This window comes from Enhydra lutris, unplaced genomic scaffold (assembly GCF_002288905.1).
Source record: "Enhydra lutris kenyoni isolate GAN:26980312 unplaced genomic scaffold, ASM228890v2 scaffoldscaffold11, whole genome shotgun sequence".
NCBI lineage: Eukaryota > Metazoa > Chordata > Mammalia > Carnivora > Mustelidae > Enhydra > Enhydra lutris.
The window spans coordinates 28000713-28021153 of NW_019154095.1; the positions used below are offsets into that span (position 1 = coordinate 28000713).

The 20441-nt window shown below is 39.2% G+C and overlaps 1 protein-coding gene across 3 annotated transcripts; it reads right to left on the bottom strand.

The window, feature by feature from the left end:
- Positions 1-849: 849 nt before the first annotated feature.
- Positions 850-19108, bottom strand: LOC111144552 (coagulation factor XI). 3 transcript variants are annotated; one of them, XM_022498880.1, is made up of 15 exons: positions 19077-19108; positions 18014-18069; positions 15645-15807; positions 13619-13725; positions 12805-12964; positions 11388-11497; positions 10564-10723; positions 8324-8433; positions 8059-8221; positions 7863-7969; positions 4480-4648; positions 3192-3367; positions 2489-2584; positions 1633-1772; positions 850-1203 (listed from the first exon to the last, which is right to left on the bottom strand). In XM_022498880.1, the coding sequence occupies exons 1-15, from the start codon at positions 19106-19108 to the stop codon at positions 1042-1044; spliced, it is 1911 nt and encodes a 636-aa protein (XP_022354588.1). In that variant the 3' UTR covers positions 850-1041. The 3 variants fall into 3 exon arrangements, with proteins under 3 accessions (XP_022354588.1, XP_022354589.1, XP_022354590.1); XM_022498881.1 differs by lacking the exon at positions 19077-19108 and adding an exon at positions 5191-5198 and having other exon boundaries at positions 7859-7969; positions 18014-18068; XM_022498882.1 differs by lacking the exon at positions 19077-19108 and having other exon boundaries at positions 13622-13725; positions 18014-18068.
- Positions 19109-20441: the final 1333 nt, after the last annotated feature.

A 20441-nucleotide genomic window follows, 5' to 3' on the forward strand; every position in this document is an offset into this window, starting at 1 on the left:
TTTGTAAACTCACACTCACCATGGCAGCTTCTCTTCGGAAAGCTCTAGCTTGCTCCCCTCACCTCCATCAGCTTCCCTTATCCAGAATCACACCAAATAAATATACAATCTACGCACCAGTAGTTTTCTAGGCAAGTACAACTTTAAGATTCTTCCCTTAAGATACCACGTCCAGGTGAATTACAGCCTTCAATCCATATAGAAACCATATAGAAATCCTAGAGTCCACATTCACATGCACTCATGGTTCATGTCCACCCAAACTACTTTAAAAACATATTAAAAACCGAAATGACAGGGGTGCCTGGGTGGCTTAGTTGGCTGAGCAACCAACTCTCAATTTTGGCTCAGGTTATGATCTCAGGGGCATTGGATCAAATCCTGCATCAGGCTCTGTGCTGAGCATGGAGCCTGCTCAAGATTCTCCCTCTCTCCCTTCCCTCTGCCCCACCCTCCACCCATTGCTCTCTCCCTCTTAAAAAAAAAAAAATTGAAATGACAAAAATTCCTGATTATTCTGAAAACCACCCATTGAATCCAGTCAAGTTCTTCTTTCACAAAAGAAAGATGTTCATGTAGGCAGAGTACAGATTCTTGCAAAATGAGGGTGACTGTCCTTGTCCCCATTTTCTCCAGCTCCCCGTTCTCACTTCACAAATTTTTTTATGGTGGTTGCTTCTGGCAGCTCTACTGGAGCCTCTGGTGCCACAACTGGATTCTTGAATCTTAAAAAATATCAATACTTGAATTTTTAAAAAATCACCATAGAGTATTTCTTTGGCCCAGTAACATGTGATCAAAAACCAAGAGACTGGATGCTGAAAACAACGATTATCATAGAATGGAAGTTTTGAAGATGATCATTTGTTTCTCTTGGCACATTCTCACAAATACCCACCCCCTTCACTGCGTTACTATCTCAGTACCATAACCTGTGGAGGAAAATGGCGGCCCAGCTTCTGTCTTCAGTGCAATCAAAACCCTCCTCCCAGAAATAATCTGGTTTGCCTTTCAGGTGTCAAATGGCACGTGGGGACTCTTTCACACTGCTTGAGTTTTCTCCAAAATCCAGTCCACATACTTAACCACGTTGGTGTAAACCCCTGGCCGTTCCCTTTGACCACAGCCTTCTCCCCAGCTGGTGATGCCCACCAAATGCCAGACCTCGTTGTGTTTACAGGACAGGGGGCCCCCTGAGTCTCCCTGTGATGGGGTGAAGAAGGGGGAAGAAAAGGTGCACATGTGAGTTCAGATGCTTCTGATCTAAATACATTTCCCTCAGAGTGGTTTTGCTTAAAATTCTGTTCTTGGCTCTTCAATAAACTTCAATGTAAATAAAATAATATATCATGGTTTCCAGAAGATTGCTTTTTAAATGCATTAAACTTTCTGGGGTGCCTGGGTGGCTCAGTCAGTTAAGTGTCCAACTCTTGGTTTTGGCTCAAGTCATGATCTCAGGGTCGTGAGATCAATCCCCACATCAGGCTCCTTGTGTGGAACATGCTTGGGATTCTCTCCTTCGCCTGCTGCCCTTCCCCCGCTTGTGTGCATGCACTCGCTCTCGCTCTCTCTTTAAAAAATGCATTAAACATTCTAATGTGAATGTATTCAACTGGTTGAAAACACTCTTACCTTACAAGCATCCTTCCCTCCCTCTTTATAGCCTGCACAGATCATCTTATTCGTTATTTTATGCCTTCTGTATCTTATCTGGCATTCTTCAGTCGTCACCAAGGGTATGCTAGCTTTCTGGAGAGTATTTTGTATTTTGCCTGAAAAAAAAATGGTTAATGGAATCATCATATATATATAATATAAAGGTATGAATTTAAAATCAAAATCATACTTATATAAAAATCTAGAAAAAATATTAGGTTTACCTCATAAACCTTTTATAATTACAAAATATAGAGATTATTTGTGAACATTAAGTTCAAAATTAAGTATGCCTCTAACTGGAATTACAGCCCAGAGAAAATAACGGAATAGGCCAGGACATTTCATGAAAAGTGCTAGGTTTCATATTAAACGTCAATTAAAAATAATTAGTCTTTAAATGAGATTGTCATGTTTAAAATTTCCAATCAAACAGATGTGGGATCCTCCTCACTTGGGCAACTTTACCTTTTTATTTTTTTAAAGGTTTTATTTATTTATTTATTTGAGAATGAGAGAGAGAGAGAGAGACCAAGAGCATGAGCAGAAGGAGGGGCAGAGGGAGAAACAGACTCTCCGCTGAGCAGGGAGCCTGATGTGGGGATTGATCCCAGGACCCTGAGATCGTGACCTGAGCTGAAGGCAGACGCCTAACCGACCGAGCCACCTAGGTGCCCTGCCTTTCACTTTTATTAACATGCTTTCTGTAGTTGAAGGACATGATTATTTTACTCACATTTTAGCTGTATGCCATGATACAGCAGATAAGGGTAAACCTGAGCTATGTTCTTTACCTTTAGGATGGAGCACACTGAGAAACATCATTTCTTACCTCTTAACTTTCTGTACCCCCATCCAGTCACCCAGCAATCAGTATATATTACATTTCTATCTCCTTTGGAAGGTAGACATATGGGCCTCTGAGCATCTAAATTTTAAAAATCATAGTTTAGTCATCAGAATCAAAATATATCTTCTCTCCCAGGAGAGACTCTCTGCTTTGGCTTTATATCATGTTGGTGTTCTCTATTTATTATATTTGGGTTTTGCCTCATTTCCATTCATTTTCACTCATGTTCAGCATTATCCGTCACATACTAGATGGGTGAGGGAATGAGGCGGAGACAAGGCACAGCCTTCCCCATGAACTCCATCTCTCTAACTAGGTCTGTGACCCTGTAGAAATTGCTTACTTGTTCTGACCTGCGATCTTTTTGTCTCTAAAAGAGAGATATAAATCATCTTTAATATTCCAATATGTTATAGAGTTATGTCATTGGGTGCATCTGAGAAAACCTGCAGAAAACTTAGCTCTTCACCCACATCCCACAATAAAATTTATTTATTTTTTATTTATTTAATAATCAGGAAAGAGTGCCAGTCTTAACAGACTAAAAGACTAGCTTTGCAGACCCTCTCTCTTTCACGATCACACCACCTTGAGATTGCTGAGGTCAGGTCATGAATCTGGAGGTGTTAAACATTACCTCTAGGAAATCATTCTTGATAACTTCCCATTTAAAATTCCAACATACCTGTGTAATTTATTGCGGTTTCCAGTTTCAACAAGGCAATATCATACCCACTTTCTGCCACTTCATATTGATCATGAATTATTATTTCTTGAACCCCAAAGAAAGATGTGTCCTTTTTAATTTCTGATTGGTTTAGAATGCCACTATAGACACGCAAGATTTTAGGTGACTCTACCCTAAGGAAAAAACAATAAGAGGATAAGAAATTCCCATTACCAAGTTGCTAATTACCTATTACTAACGTTTTCTACAGGTGGTGGGCTTTCTGATGGAAAGGAGTGATTGCATAGTAAGCTTTTTCACTCACATATTCCTCCCATAGAAAGCTCTGGGTTAGTATATACTATAAAAAACACATAAAAATGAATGAAGGCTCTTTTCACCCAACACACACACACACACACACACACACACGTGTTCTCTCTCTTTTTCTCGCTCAATCTCCCTCTCATGAAGAGTTCCAGGTTCTAGTCTCAATCCTAGCATTATTAGCTGTGATCCTGAGAAATTCACTTGGATTTCTGGTACTCCATTTTCTCATAGGAAAAAGGTTAAAAAAAAAAAAAAAAAAAGGTAAAGGAGACTATGGACTTCAAACATATCTGTGAGTTATAATGTGAGTATGCTACATATTGGCAAAAAACAAACAAACAAAAAAAAAACACACACACACACACAATACCATGTCTGGAAACTCAAGAGAATTCTGAAGTACAAAGAGCAAGTTTGGCCAACTAAAATTCCCTGGGATACACATAATCTCCCGATGGAGCTTTTAGGTCTGGCCAATATTGAAACTGACCTAAGTAGGGAATCCAATTTGAGGATTTATAATGAACTCTTCCTTCTGTATTTGGAAACATAGGGAGAGAAGAGAGAGAGAGAGAGGAGGAGGGGGAAGAGAAAAGAGAGACGGGGAAGAAGCAGCAAGGGAGAGAATGGCATATTAGATTTAGAGAAGGGGAAATTCTCCTTGTGTTTAGTTCTGGACCCGAGGCCCAAGACAATGCACAGAAGATATGTCCTGATGGAACTACCAAGAACACTCCTGGACATTTGGATGCATTTAAATGGGCACATGAAATAGTATGCCATCATGTTAACGCACCTCATCTGATACTGGCAGACCATAAGTGGTTCTTACCTTCTGCATTTCTTTTTTTCACTCTAGAAATTTAATTTAGCAAATAGGATAATTTGCATTTTTAAAGTATTTACTAAAATGCTAATGACAGATTTAATATATGTGTGAGCCTGGGGAACTAATAAAAACAGGAATGGTACCAACTCGTCGAAACAGTGAGCAGCTGTTAATATCCACCGGTTTCCAATGATGGAGCCTCCACACAGGTGTCTCTGGCTGGGTGACGTGATCTGCAAAGTTATCTGCCATGGCCACTCGCCATGAACAGATGCCGTTCCTCCAACAATTCTGGGTTTGATTTTGGTTGTACACACTGCAACAGAGGGGTGGCAATGAGGAGCTTCCTAAATCTTCCTTTTCCATCAGTAGTTACGTCCCTTCAGGTTCAAAGAGGAGAAAACCTTCCCTTGATTCCATATTCTATCATGACGCTGACATGAAGAAATTTTGTAATCAAGTTGGCAAGCGAAGCATACACAGGAAAACTGAATGACTGAGGCGCCTGGTAATCACACATCCCCAAAGAAAGTCTCATCCGGTATTGCATTCAGTCTTATCCTCCCTCACATGATAAACCCTAATGGTTCTTTCAAAGAAGTCATTGTCAAGGGTGGCCCTTAGACCTATCACATCAGCTGGGAATTTGTTAGAGATGCAACCTCTTGAGCTTCCCTCAGACCTGATAAGATCAGAAACTTGGTCAGCAGAGCCTAGGAATCTGAATTTAAATCATCCCTGAAGCTTGAGAATATCCTTCCACTCAGTTTACAGCATCTGTCCAATTTCCCCATCTTCTTCCCTTTGGGCTGACCTTTGATCCCAGTCTCTCCTGCTCCAGCTGCGTTCCATCCAAACCTGAGCTGCTCTTCTGTTTTTGAACTGCTTCTGCCTTTGGGTCTTGTTGACAGTTGGACGTTCTCTCAAGGACTTTGATTCTGATTTACCCCTCTGTTTCTTCCTGTCTTAGCTGCCCTGGGTAGGACAGTCCATTCTGCTTCCACTTCCCGAGATGCCAAACATGAGCACCCACCCTCCTGATGGGAGCCTTGGCCAAATCTGGCCCAGCAACCCAGGTAGAATGGGAATGAGGTGCTCATAGACAACAGTTTTCTAGAGGAATTCTTCTCATATTTTAATGTGCATATGGATCACCGGGTTATCTTTTATTTTTTATTTTTTCACCTGATTGTTTTTTAAAATACTGATTCTGATTCAGTCTAGGGTGAAACCTGAAATTCTTTCTAGCAGGTTTACCGGTAACCTCAACATGCTACACCCAGACTACACTTAGAATAGCAAGGCCCAGAGGATGAGGGAAGGTTCATGGCCTTAGCTAAAGGAGGAGTGTGAAATTAGCAAGAGAGTCACTAGACAGAAGCCAAGTCCTAGATGGCCCGCCTCCTGGTTTTGTGGGTAAACACAAAGTATGGGTAAACACAAAGTCTGAGGGAAATGGATATATAATCCTGGGGCAGACTTCAAATCAAAGGAGAAGTCAGGAAAAGGAGTCTTGGAGAAAACACCAGTTGGTGCATGTGGAGGCAGGAATAAGCTTGATGTGCTTGAGAAAGCCTAAACAGGCTGGGATGCTGAGAGAAGAGTTCTCACCTGAGAGTAGATGGAGTGAGATTAGCTTCAGAATAACATTTTGAAGATTTTGACTAGATTCTAGAATTTCAGGGAAGCCATTATGATTTACAAGAAAGGAACGGCAAAGTTTAGGAAAATTAATAGGTAAGCCATAACTAAAATATGTTACAAACAAGAAAGTCTTTCTTAGGGATAAGTAATAGGTCTTGTTCATTCCCTTTCATCTCTCAGTTTAAACAAAATGCTGAACATATGTGTTTAGTGTTAGATTTTGTGTCAGGAAACATTTTTTTTACGGCAATTGCTATGTATCTTCAAGAAGTTATGAAGACCAATGACAATGTAAGACATGATAACTGTCTCCAGTAGGTATCCCCCCTCCCCCCGCCAACTAGGGTATTATTTCATCTAGTATAGTGCAGGAAAATCTAATTATCTAGTTTCAGAAGGTGCCCTAAAAAGTTGTAAGATTTTATTTCCCTTTATCTTGTATTTTCTGCTTCAGCTATCAATTTCTACGTGATATATACTGTAGCCTTCACGGACCAGAATCCATACATTTGTTAGAGAAAAAGCTAAGAAGGAAGGTGGGTGGGGAATGGATTCTGCAATTTAAGGTGTAAGTGTGATTCCCATTTTAGAAACTATATCAATATCACTAACAACAAAATCTGCCAAATGTCAAGCATCCCTTCTAGTGCTTAGCAGATGACAGAATTATTGTAAATGCTCCTTCCGTCTCAGGTAAATGTATTGTGAGGAAAACAGAGAATATTTGAGATACAACTTCATTGGCTGGCTTTTTAAAGGAGCTCGGGCCATCCAAAGATTCCCATCAGACCCCTCAACACCCCAGGAAGGCACGGTTTCCTAGTTAGGATGTTAAGCACTACACACAATATGGTATATGCTATGTGACAAGTTCTCAGAAGTTAAGGATTTACTCATCTTCTCAGCAGAGAATTCTGACACAAAAAAATTTTCATACTCTGAAAACCATTACAAAGTATAATCATCACTCCTTTTTATTCACTAAATCTCATTGAATCTTAAATTTGTAGTACTTTATAATACTGGACATTAAGCAACAAAAGTCTAAAATGCAGTTTTATGTAAATCAGTAAATACTGAAGTCATAATGGGTAATTTAGGGAGGAGTGTGGTATATTCTTTCCTCTTGGGGATTCTGTCCCTTAGATCGTCTGTTTGCCTAAAAACCAGCACTTGGTACTATGCTTAGAAATTAGCCCCTGGAATTGGCCACAGCTGGTCTGATTTCCATTAAAATTTTTATGTTAGTATAGGTCTTCTTTAATGTATACAATCTTTTTATTTCCTTTCTACCCTACCACACTCATTGTTATAAATTAAAAAGGTTTTACTGTAAATGTTTGCCAATAGTAATAGATATGCAGAACACTTGTAGACAATCAGAAAGAATGAAGGCCACTGAGAAGGAACTACTTTATTTTTTGAATAAATACATAATTTTTCAAACATATGATAATTATTTATCTTTCAGTTAAAAGTCAAGTCATGGCCGATGGACAGAAAATGAATGATTTGATTAACCAAAATGATGGCTGATATTCATTTTTTAAAGGATGATAAGAAAGATCACTGGCCTTCATGATAAGAATCAAACATCAAAGTGTTGGCTAAACCTGAGTCTCACCATGAAACACCAGCTGTATAAATGTGTCAAATTAAAACACATATTCATTTAATACTAACAGAGTCTAGTTAAGGCCCAATAATTACCCATAAAAAATGGTCAGCCTGAGTGACGGGAGCAAAAATAAGAGAAAATTGCATCTAAGTTTGTATCGTACTAATTTTCTCCCCTTTACGGCTATTAATGACTCTCTCTGTCGTGATATATTTGGTACAGAGTAACTCCTTCAGATGTATTTTTCCTCAGGTAACATTAAACTCACCATTATCCATTTTACATAACCTTAATGTATATCCAGAGATGCCTCCTCTCCCATGAAGTATTTTAGTTGGAGATCCATTTGAAGAAAGTTTTAAGTAACATTTACCCCTGCAAGTTGGAAACAAAAGAGTATAAACATAACGCACCCCTCTAGAAGATGGGACAAGAGTGTATACGTAACTCTTCATAGGTCTTACTTCCCTTCGTTGCAAGATTCTGGAGATGGGGAATAGGTAAAAAACTGGCAGCGTATGGCGTCAGTACACATTTTCTGGCAAGCTTCGTGCCCTTTCGCATCAACAATGTCCAGTTCTTCTCCCAAGAAATCAGTGTCGTGGTAAAATGAGGAGTGACAAAACACTAGGCAGCAAACCACAGATCAGATATGAGACACAAAACCTCAGCACTGGTCAGCCTCGGCTGTGCTGAGCTCGAGCAGGAGAAAGTACTTTCACAGCTTACCTGGGACACTGTGCCTGCAGCTTTGCAGACTGAACCCAGAAAGAGCTTTGTTCTTTTTAATGCGTGTACTCGGTAATCCACTTTCAGATGTTTTCAGGAGACAAAGATTTCTGACCATAAAAAAAGTGGGGGGGGGTAATGTAAATATATCATGTAAGACATATCAAAGAGAAGAACCATTTTTTATAGCACATACAAAAGGCAATTAATTCATGTTGGTCCTGGACAGTGAAAAAATTTTCATTTTGTAAGTACTCTTCATAAATCATTGAGTGAGACCCCATGATCCACAGGTGGCAGACAGATCTTCAAAACGAAACCACTTGCCTCCATAAAAATTTTCTGAGCTGGTTCTATTGTCAGTGTTCCGAGCACTTTCCTTCTTTACCCACTTTCTTTCAAATCTCCTAACCCAACTCAAAGATTCCATCACTTTCGTGTTAACGGAGAAATCTGGCGTCCGGAGTTGCTGGGTGACTCTGGATGGCAGATTTATTCGTGGCTTAGAGAGGGATAAATGCATTCCAACACAGACTCCACACAGGGAGCATCTTCCTAGAAGGAAGGAACTTTTCCTAATTAGCCCCAAATCACAGTGCAGAGCAGAGCTGTCCAACAGAATTTTCCACAGTGATAGAAATAGTCCATGTCTGTGCCATCCAAGGCAATGGCCATTAGCTACATGTGGCTAGTGAGCACTTGGATGTGGCTAATACAACTGTAGAAATGAATATATACTTCTATTTAATTTTAATTAATTTAAATGTAAAAAGCCAAGTCTTGGCCTATAGTGTTCATCCCCCTCTCTCACCCTGTACTGAGGATCCAATGTGTTACTCCTCTTACATTGATTGAGAATATTATAAAAGGAATACAAAGAAAAAGAACAGCGATGAACCCAATGGTATCAAAGCCATCTTTCTAATTTGTGGCATTTATCATGTCCCACGGCTCAATCTCTGAACCTCCTTTCTTCTCTGCCTGCTTTCAGTTCTTTAATGTTCTCACCCAGTTTCAGTCACTTCAATTACCATGTATGCTGGTAACACCTGAACACAGATCTAGAACATAAACCTCTCTTCTTCATTCCAGATTTCTCTTTCCAATTGCCAATTCAACACTTCTGGATGTCTACTAGGCATCTCTTCCCTCTTGAAATCTACATCCCCGTGATGGGGTTTTCATCCTCTCAGCTCCCTGGGCCAAAAGTCTTAGTGCTATCATTGACTTTCTTTCCTCCAGAGCCGATGTCAAATTCATCAGCAAATCTTATTGGCCCTACGTGGACAATATATCCTAATATGATTACTTCTCTATCACTTTCACTCTGGTCCAAATAGGGCAGGGTTTTTATCTGTTTATTTCATTAATATTATCCCTGGTGTTTAGAACAGTGCCTGGTATACAGTAGGCACCAAATAAATTACATTATGTTGTTGAGTAAATGAAAGCAACAGATATATTTTCATGTGACAGACTGAATACTTTTGAAAGTTGCTCAATGGAAAACCAGGCTTGCTTGATGGACAAGGAACTTGAGGGCTACCCTGGTTGGATTGCTCTTGGGGACACAATCCCCATGTGGGCAACCAAATCAAGTGAATACCAAGGATTCTGAGAATTCTGATTCAGATAATATAGAGAACCTAGATTTTGAAATAGACTTAGGGTTTTTTTTTTTTTAGTAGGTCTTATTAATGAGGGGCAGCAACCCCAAAAAATAACCCTTTAATGATCAAAGACAATTCTTACGCTTTACTATGGTTTCCTGTATTAATACCTATCAGTAGGGAAACACCACCTCAAGTCTCAAAACTCCCTCCGCAATTATCCCCCATTTCATTAATATAGGCCTTCACTTCCCCTTCTCTTCACAGTGATTGGACATTTCACTGGTATTCCTAGCTTTTTCTGCTCAATGATCTCAAACTGGGCATTGGATGAAGTTGCCTCTTAATGGTCATCCATGTTTTCTTCGTTCTGTTAAGAGCTAGGCAACTCTCTTTGCTGAAGGCAGGGACCTCCCCCAGCTAAAGAAAACAAGAGTCCTTGCTAACATGGGATTTGTGGCCATTAGGTTGGGAACAGAAAGAGAGAGGAGCTAGGAATTCTTCTTTGCAAATTTGATCTACTCTATGCAGGCATTTAGATCAAATGTGTAGCAGCTCAGAATTGTTAACAATGGATTTTGAGCAGTTGTTTTAAAAGATACCACATTAATCTTAATCTGAACTCCTTACCTTTCAGATTCCTTTGGCCATTCTTGAGAAAAGAAGGTAAAAAACAAACAACTGGGATGGTGAGTACAAATGCGGCGACAGACAAAGGCATCTGGAGCCACGACACTGTCAATGTTACTGTCTGCAAACGCCGTACCAGGGAAAATGTCCCTAATGCAAGCTGCACAACAGAAGACACTATGCTTAAGGAATCAGTTCTCCCACACAATCGGTAAAATCCCAGTTATCATATTTGTAAATGCCATATGAAAAGTTAGCTAGGGGGCGAGGGAGGGATGAATAGGCTGAGCACAGAAGAATTTGAGGGCAGTGGAAATTCTCTGTATGATACTGTAATGACATTGTCCAAACCCATAGAATACACACCACCAAGAGTGCAAGTGAAAGTGAACCAGGGACTTGAGGGGATTAGGATGGGTTCGCATACATTAATCAACTGTAACGAACATACCACTCTGGAGGGGAATATTGATCATGAGGGAGTCTGCGCATGGGTGGGGCACAAGGGTATATGGGGCATCTCTACTTTCCCCTCAACTCTGCAGCAAATCTAAAATTGTTCTAAGGTAATAAAGTCTCCATAACAATTTTTTTAAAGTTTTTTTAATCTCAGGATCTTCAAAATTTTCTTTTAAATGAGGAAAAGTAAAGTGATTATTTTAAATTCCAACGTAGCTCTAATTATACAGGACATAATGAATTTTTTCACAGGAAGAAGGTAAAAGATCATTTGGTCCATTTCAACAGTGAGCACCCATCGTACATACCATCAGCACGCATTACTATTTAATGGCCAAACCATCTCACGAAGTAATAAGAGTTACCCAGGTTAGAAAGCGCACAGGATTTCAAGGAAAATCCAGACACCACTGAACCAAGCTTCATTATTCTGGTTGGTAGCCCCATTTGGGTGTACTTCAGGAGACAAATGTTACTGATTAAAAACAAAAATGGAAAAATGTTTTACTCCTCTAAATACAAGCAGGAAAAAGCGTAAGGTGATAAGAAATTCCAATGTAGACACTACCTGGGCATTACAGCTAAGGGATCGCTCTGAAAAGCATGAATCTGAGAACCGGACAGCTGGACTTCAGTCCTTGCTCTGCCAAGACCTGGTGGGCCTGTGAATTTTGTCAACTTTGTTTTTCATCACAAAAATGCCAGCTTTGGAGGAAGGATGGTCTAAAGAGTATCAGGTGGGAAGTAATGAATTCTCAAGCCCTTCTCAATTTTAGCAGTTTAACTTTTTTATAATGCCCAGCAACTCCCAAGTTCCTGGCTTGCTGTCCCCATTGTGTTAAGTCTTAGATATAAAATGTGTAAAAAGATATATGAACTAAGCTAAATACAAACCATGAAAGCTTGCTTATTAGGGTTTTATCATTGTTTTTGAAATAAATCTCTATTGCTTTATTTGCTTTGCATTCATGTCCCTGTTGTGAATATGGAGAGTGGCAATGTTAAAACCCAAAAGTAAATTCAAATATTAGTCATTTGAACTTATTTCTCTTTCTCTCTTTTGGATTCTACATAAGTATAATTTACCATAGAACTCAAAAACATCGCAAATATTTGTAAATATAAGTCAGTGACATTTCTTCCCTAAACTTTTTTTAAAAAGAGAACACAGATTCATCATTAGAGATCAAGTCCTTTTTATATCCTACCCATTTATCTCTAGAATATTTCAAAATCCAATATGGGAAAGATTTTAAAACACTTCACATGGGTTTCAGTTATTTTGTCTTAGGTAAGAAACTTTCATTTAAAGAGGCCTGAGCGGGTTTTTCCTTTTGGTTCTATAATCCTTTAGGCCAGGAATGGCATAGTCAGACCAATAATAACTCTCAAAACTGTCAATGAAGAAATGTGTCATTTTTAAATTAGTTAGGAGATGGGTTAATCTTTTTTTTTTTTTAATGTAACAATGTCAGTAAAAGACTCCTTATTATAAGCAAATGCATCCGAGTTGGGCCTTAAACGCACTTTCTGTGAAGAAGACTATCAGCACTGTACTTACTGTAATAATGTCATTTAGGGGCTAAAAGTAAATTCTGGCATTTAGCTAAAGAGAAATTTTGTTTTTCTTTTTTTTCTCCTTTTTTAAAAAATTTTATCTTTTCAGTGTTCCAACATTCACTGCTTCTGCACCACACCCAGTGCTCCATGCAATACATGTTTTTCATCGGATAATGTAATGATCTACTTACTGTCTTTGGGTTCAGCCCATTGCTCACTCACCGATGCTCTGTGCTGGGAAACTGGCTTGTTGCGTATGTGAAAAAGTGACAGTGCACATCATTCGTACACCTCTCTTGGCATTCCTGAACATTCCTAGCAATTGAGCCATTATAGTTCATGCCTTTCATGTCCAAGCCCACATACACCTTTTTGTTGCAAGCTGGAAACAAAAGCAGCAAATGGCAATCTTCCAGACTCCAGGGGCAACTGGAATAATGCTACCTTAGCAACTGTCCCTCCTGACTTCCTCTTTCCACACTTACTGCCACTGTTCCTCAGAAATCCTTTGTTTTCATCTTAATCTGCTTAATTTCTACCCTCAGGTGGAAGCCAGCAAAACAATGCCCATGTCCTTCTTATATTGCAACAATGTAAACTTGTAAATCACTGTTTCAGTTTTCTGCCCTGGCCTCCCTGATCTCCTTTAACCCTCTGACTGATTGACTAAACTATCCAGGAATCTTTTGACTATTAAGGCAAGTGTCATCTCAACTTTTACAGCTGCTCTTTTGATTTGAAGTCATATGTTTAATAAGGACTTTTATATAAAACTTTAAACTGGGAAAGAGAAAAACAACAAACGAATAGTGAGGACTAATGTAGTAGGATCATGTCCTTTTATTGTGTAAATTTTAATGAATGGGGGGGGATATGCATGCTTAGTTTTTATTCTACACTGAAGAAACTAACTTCATTTGGAGACTCTATGACCATACAGCAGGGTTTTGTTTTATAATTATAAAACCATATGTGATATGACTATACATATACATCACAGTAACTAGTATTTACAAATTCTAATAAGACAACTTACCACTTATTTGGTGTGAGCATTGCTTGAAAGAATATCCAGAAATGGCTCCTGTCATATTCACCCTTGGCAGTGTTTCTGTTACACTGTCTTTCAGGATACAAGTAAACCTGTTTAAAAAAAAAAAAAAAAAAATTACTGCATGAGAATTTACATTTTAAAAGAATGGATCTTGGGGCACCTGGGTGGCTCAGTGGATTAAGCCTCTGCCTTCGGCTTAGGTCATGATCTCAGGGTCCTGGGATCAAGCCCCGCATGGCTCTCTCTACTCAACAGGGAGCCTGCTTCCTCCTCTCTCTCTGCCTGCCTCTCTGCCTACTTGTGAGCTCTGTCTGTCAAATAAATAAATACAATCTTTAAAAAAAATAAAAATAAAAGAATGGATCTTAAAAGCCAGCACACAGAAAGTAAAAGAGGAAGAAACAAACTCCTCTATCTCCTGCCAAAACAAATATTTTCTTGGCAAAACTGCAAATTTGTTTCTCATTCCAACATCCCTACACTTAAAAGATCACATATTGTATTCCCTACTACCTGGAAACGGGAGTGGGTGAACTCTGGCCTGTTGGTAAAACAATCCTCCACCTGTTTTGTCTGGCCCATGAGCTGAGAATGGTTTCTATATTTTTAAATGGTTACATTTTAAATGGTTATATAAGTACTTAATATTCTTGATTTTGCTTTTTGACCTGTAAAGCCCAAACTATTCCCTGCCTTGTCAAGAAAAAGTTTGCCAAGCTCTGCTCTAGATTCTAGAATAGTAATTTCATAAGTTCTGGGTACTATGTAAATATCTATGAATGTGGCAATAAGACACAAAGATGTTGATAACTTAATTCTGTAGTAAAGCTTTGTTACTGAATTTTCAGGTTCAACATGGAAACAAAAATTGTGGATGGAATGTCCTAAAATTTTAAAAATGTAACTCTAGGGCACCTGGGTGGCTCAGTCGGTTAAGTGACTGCCTTCAGCTGGGGTCATGAAACCCAAGTCCTAGGATAGAGTCCCTCATTGGGCTCCCAGCTCAGTGGGGAGTCTGATTCTCCCTCTGACCCTCTCCCTCTCATGATCTCTCTCACTCACTCTCTCAAATAAATAAAATCTTTAAAAAAATAAAAATAAAACCATAATTATAGATATAAAACCACTAAATGCAATTTGTGATCAAATGCAAATGCAATCTTCTGAAGAAGATTCTGGTTAATAGCTATAAATTATATTTGGGGGACAACTGAGATGATATAAAGGGATTCTTGTTAAAATTATATGTTTTTCGTGTAGGAAAATGTATACTGAAATATTTAGGGGTGAAATGTTATAATGTCTTCAAATAATTCAAGTGGTTAAACAGATAGATTAGATTGATGATAGAAAGAGAGGTAGATAGGGAAGAAATGGCAAAAGTCTTGGTGGTGTCAGGGGACTACTGTACTATTCTTTGAAACTACCATTACAAATATTTATCTCCTAATAAAATAATTGAGGGAAAAGCACCAGTTTAAATAACATCCAACATCAATAACAATCAAAAAGCAAAGAACAAAATGATTAAGAGGCATAAAAGTGGAGAGAAATAAGAGAGAAAATACACCATTAAAATCTAGACCACAGAGAAGTTGGAAAGTCCACACTGAGGGGCACCTCTGCTCCTCCCCTATCTGCCAAAACACCATCCTTTTTTTCTGTAATATTTTGTATTTCAATTGAAGGACAGTATGTTTTCCAACTACTGACTATACATTTTATAAAATGGTAGATGAATACTCATTGGTAAGTAATCCTCATGTAAAAACTATTTCTGCGGGGCACCTGGGTGGCTCAGTGGGTTAAAGCCTCTGCCTTCAGCTCAGGTCATGATCCCAGGGTTCTGGGATCGAGCCCCGTATCGGGCTCTCTGCTCGGTGGGGAGCCTGCTTCCTCCTCTCTCTCTCTCTCTCTGCCTGCCTCTCCACCTACTTGTGATCTCTCTCTAAAAAAAAAAAAAAAAAAAAAAAAACTATTTCTGCTATGTAGAAATGCAAACATTTACCATTTGGTAGGATCTTGAGAAGACGATTCAGCCACGAAGGTGAAAAGCAAACAGCGTGGGTGGTGGGTGCAGACGAGCTGGCAATGTCTGGCACTTGGCGTGAAGACGGTAGTGATGTCTCCTCCTTCGAAGCAGGTGTCTGTCAACAGCTCAGTCACACAGTCTGTGATGTAATACATTGCATGCCTTATTTTGGATTTTAGTTGCACGTAACTGATTAGAAAATAATCTCACAAAGGCCAGCAGAGCAGGTCTACATAACAGAAAATATGCCTGACCTTGGAAATCAGAGCAATTAATACTTTTATGGTAGTTTATTGGGTGAGAAGTCTCAGACAGAAAAGGAAATCACAAAATGGCACGTTTGCCTTAATGGAATGGTGCAGATGGGGGTTGTCTAGGAGACACGGGAGCTTTGTGGGTGACTGAATAATTGCACAGAGCTTTACTGGCCCAAGATGTTCTTTAGCATTGCATCCAAGTCTGGACTGGGCCACCTGCTTTTTCCTTTCCCTGCTGCTTGCTTGTTGAAATTCCATGTTTATATGAAACAAAGGATCCAGACTGACCACTTTTGAATAGTGCTCAATGGCCCTGGATGTGATATTCAGTATCATATTACTATTTTAAATGGGCCAGTTTAGTAACAGGAACTTTAGACGCTCAGGAAAATAACTGAATCCCATTCTAACTGAAACCATACACAGGTTTGTGTTTTTTTCTTTTAAAGCTAAAGTGCATAAGATTAATTTTTTTTCTGTTTCTAGGAAGAGATAGCTAATATTCCAGATTATGACTCTTTGGGTCATTATTATTTAGTCACTGAATAAAAGGTTGTAGTTTTTAATCTTAGTATATTCCTATTAAGAAGTACTACTATACCACCCATGGTCTTCTTAATATCTTTCATATACATTTACTATATGCATACTATATATGTAAATGTATACATACAGATTTGGTAAAAATGAAATACTTTGGGAGGATAAAATATAACTCAAATATTTATTGTAGCAATAACCAACATACCAAATATATAGGAAAATATGTAAGTAGGGAGCAGTGAAAACTATCACTAGAGGCTTACAGGATTTAGGTAGCCCATGGCCTTGGATGGGGAAAATTCCAACTTTATTTTCTCTAACCTCTAACTGAAATGTGGCATAGACTTCTCTTGTTAATGTAAGTAACAAAGCACATAGTGTTCACAGTATCTGCAACTTTGTTATAGTACAATTATAAGATTTAAAAAGAAAATACTACCCACAGATACCTTAAAATACCATTATCCTCATGACTAGTTTGGTAGTAATTATTACTCTGCATTTTTAGACCACTAAAATTCTAGACCACTAAGATTTTAACCACTAAATCTTGTTATATCATGTGTTAATATGAAGCAGATCTATTTTTATATCAGAGTTCGGGGTGTTTTTGTTTTAAACACATTAATTAAGCATATTGCAATATACTTGATTTTCTTGGTAATCCTGTGTATTTTTACTTTATGTCTTTTTTTTTTAAGATTTTATTTATTTATGTGACAGACAGAGATTACAAGTAGGCAGAGAGGCAGGCAGAGAGGGAGAAGGGGTGGGGGGAAGCAGGCTCCCCGCTGAGCAGAGAGCCCAATGCGGGGCTTGACCCCAGGACCCTGAGATAATGACCTGAGCCGAAGGCAGAGGCTTTAACCCACTGAGCCACCCAGGTGCCCCTACTTTATGTCTTTAAAGACATTATTCTGAGAATAGAGTCTCCATGGATTTATGGGGGGAAAGGAGTAAGGATCCCTGCCACAGACTCTGCTCAAAACCCACCATATACACCTTCTAAATTACCCAACTACAACCTCTGCAGATAGCATAATTTTCTCCGAAATTGGCAGCTAACCAAGAATGACCTGGAGGTTAATAGAAACCTGCCCTCCCCCAAGTTCTGCGTTGCTTCCAACAGAACTGTACAGCAGTTCCCCCCACCCACCGCCCCACCGCCTTAATGAAGTCTATTAACAGCTCAAAATACTCCCACTGCCCACACATACCACCTCTTGGTGCAAAGCAAGTACTAATTACCATCAAACTAGTATGAGTGATATGGATTTGGATATAAATATAGGTACAGATGTGTATATAGACATACATATAGATTATTGCTATTATGAGGAGTTCCTGTACCTCATTTGTCTCCCCTGTTTTGAAAACCCCCAGAGCCTTAAGTGAAAAATAAAACTATGATGTCCTTCCCTGGAATAGATGGCATGGGACCTCGGTGTGATTTCCGTCCCTGGGATCAACCCCTTTTGTTTCCTCGTTTTCAAGTCAGGGAACCAAGCTCTTTCCAATTCATACCTAAGATTAAGCTCTACTTACCACCAGAAACTGAGGCAAATAAAATGAAATGTACCACTTGATATAATAAAATCATCCTACAAAGAGAAAAATGTGCATGTGTTTAAAACATAAAATGTGAATTTATAATTAGCTTACTGCCATCAGTGTTTATAAGACATAGGGAGGGAGGGAGTGGTTAATTCCATAGTGTTCCCAGGGTTCTTACCATAATGCTGAATTTTTCTTTCCCCACATCCCAGGACATTCTTCAGCATGGTTGTGTGTAGAGTTCAACACTTTCCTAGTTCTGAAGAACCCAGAACTGACAGGGGAGATTACACCCCTCATCTTTGCTTCCTCCCCGCCCCCACCCCGCCTGCCCCTCACCATTAACCAGAGATTTCTCACGGCCATCATCTGACCCTTCCCCAACTCCAATTTTTCCACTTTTATTTTCCCTTACAAATTGCTTCCTTACTTTCCATCGCTGAAGTCTCTATAGCTGTTGAGCTCCAAATGATTTTCTACTTACGAAGTTTCCCATTTTAAAAATTCTGCTGCAAATATATTCATAGACTGTCTTGGTCATCCATAAATGTACTCATCCCCACAAAGTACTGATTTAACTCTTCTATAAAAAACTGACCATCCGTGATTTTTTTTTTATTTATTTATTTGACAGCACAAGTACGCAGAGAGGCGGGGGTGGGGGGCAGACTCCCCACTGAGCAGAGAGCCTGTGCGGGGCTTGATCCCAGGACCCTGATTTCATGACCAGAGCCGAAGGCAAGAGGCCCTAACCCACCGAGCCACTCAGGCGCCCCAAGACTTATTTCTTAATATTGATCTTGAAAACCTTTTTAATTTGCAAAATAGTTGTCATTCATTACAAATGATTAGTCTTCTTTCATTCTGCATCTTCTCTCAAACTGATTAGAGCTATAAGCTTCTAAAATGTCAGGTCAGACAAATTTTAATAAACCAATCACTCTCCATTGTAAAAAAAAAAAAAAGAAAGAAAAGAAAAGAAATTTAAGCCCCAGTGGTAGAAAAAGGATAATTGCTTGGGAGAAATCCTAAATAAGAATTTTCGAAATCATACCTGAGAACATTTTGTTTGCTTGTTTGCCGCATTCTCAGCAAGAGTGTTTTTCTTCTTCCCAAATAGTCTTCATCCTGCTCTACATGAACTTATGCAGGTAACGCTCACTTTGATATTTACTTTAACTGATTCCCAATGTTATGCAACCTTGTCTCTTTGTGGAGCACTTCCGCAAGGCCCTTAAAATCTCGGCATATCAAAAATGTTCGTCGGTCGAGTTGCTTGCTCTTTTTGTCTTATTTTATTGTGTCTTCCCAAAAAAAAAAAAAAAAAAAAAAAAAAAAAAAAAAAATGCCCAGAGAGATTGTTAGATAACTCGGATTTGTCTGCATGCCTTAGCAGTTGGGCAAACTCCCATTAGTGTATGCCTGCTTGCCAAAGCCTCGCAGAACCACATGTTCAAATACCAGCTGTTAATCATTAAACCCAGCCGAACCTGAGCCTCGCCGTCTACAAAGAAAACAAGGAAGACCTGAGGGACCTACTGATGCTCAGTATAGCAGGGGGACGGAACCTCACCTGTTGGAGCCGGGGAGGCTTCTGCCGAGGTCTATGCTGATAGTTCTAAGAAGCTCTCTTTTATTCCACTCACAAACACTGAAAGTCTAACTTACTTTTTTTTTTTTTTTTTTTAAACGGAAAAATAGGGAGCTTTTGTATCTTCTTTGGACGTTGGCGCCCTGAGACAAATGGAGAGCTGGGAAGTCACGTGTCTAGCTTTTGCAGGAAAAGCAATGGAAACAGAACAGGTCGATTCTCTTTGTCTTGGAGGGTGCCCCCTAGTGATAGGACCTGGTGCAGTTCACAAAGAGGAAAGCTTGTGAAACTTTCTTGGGTTTCGCCTGGTTGTATTTGTTAAGCGCCTTCCCATTGATCTTGAAAGAAGGGCTAAAATCTCTATAGAAGCCGAGGATGAGGCATGTCCTCTGTTATTTATTCATTAGTTTACTATTCATGGAACCGCAGTAGAAACCATCTTGCTGCACTGTAAACCAGCTACCTGTGGGTCCTTGGCCAAGTTGCCTTATCTCTCTGAACTTCAGTTCCTCATTTATAATATTAGAAAATAACTAGCCCTAAGGATTTCTATGTGATTTCCTGGAAGCCTAAAGAAATTTTAAAAAAAAATTTTTAAACCCTTTTTAGGGGTACCTGGGTGGCTCAGTCCATTAAGAACTGTCTGTCTTTGGCTCAGGTCATTGTCTCACCATCCTGGGATTGAGCCCCTCACAGGGCTCCGTAAATAGTGGGGAGTCTGCTTCTCCCTCTCCTCTGCCTGCCACTACCTTTGCTTGTGCTATCTCTGTGTCAAATAAATAAATAAAATCTTTTTTAAAAAACCTTTTCAATATACCTGATTTACAT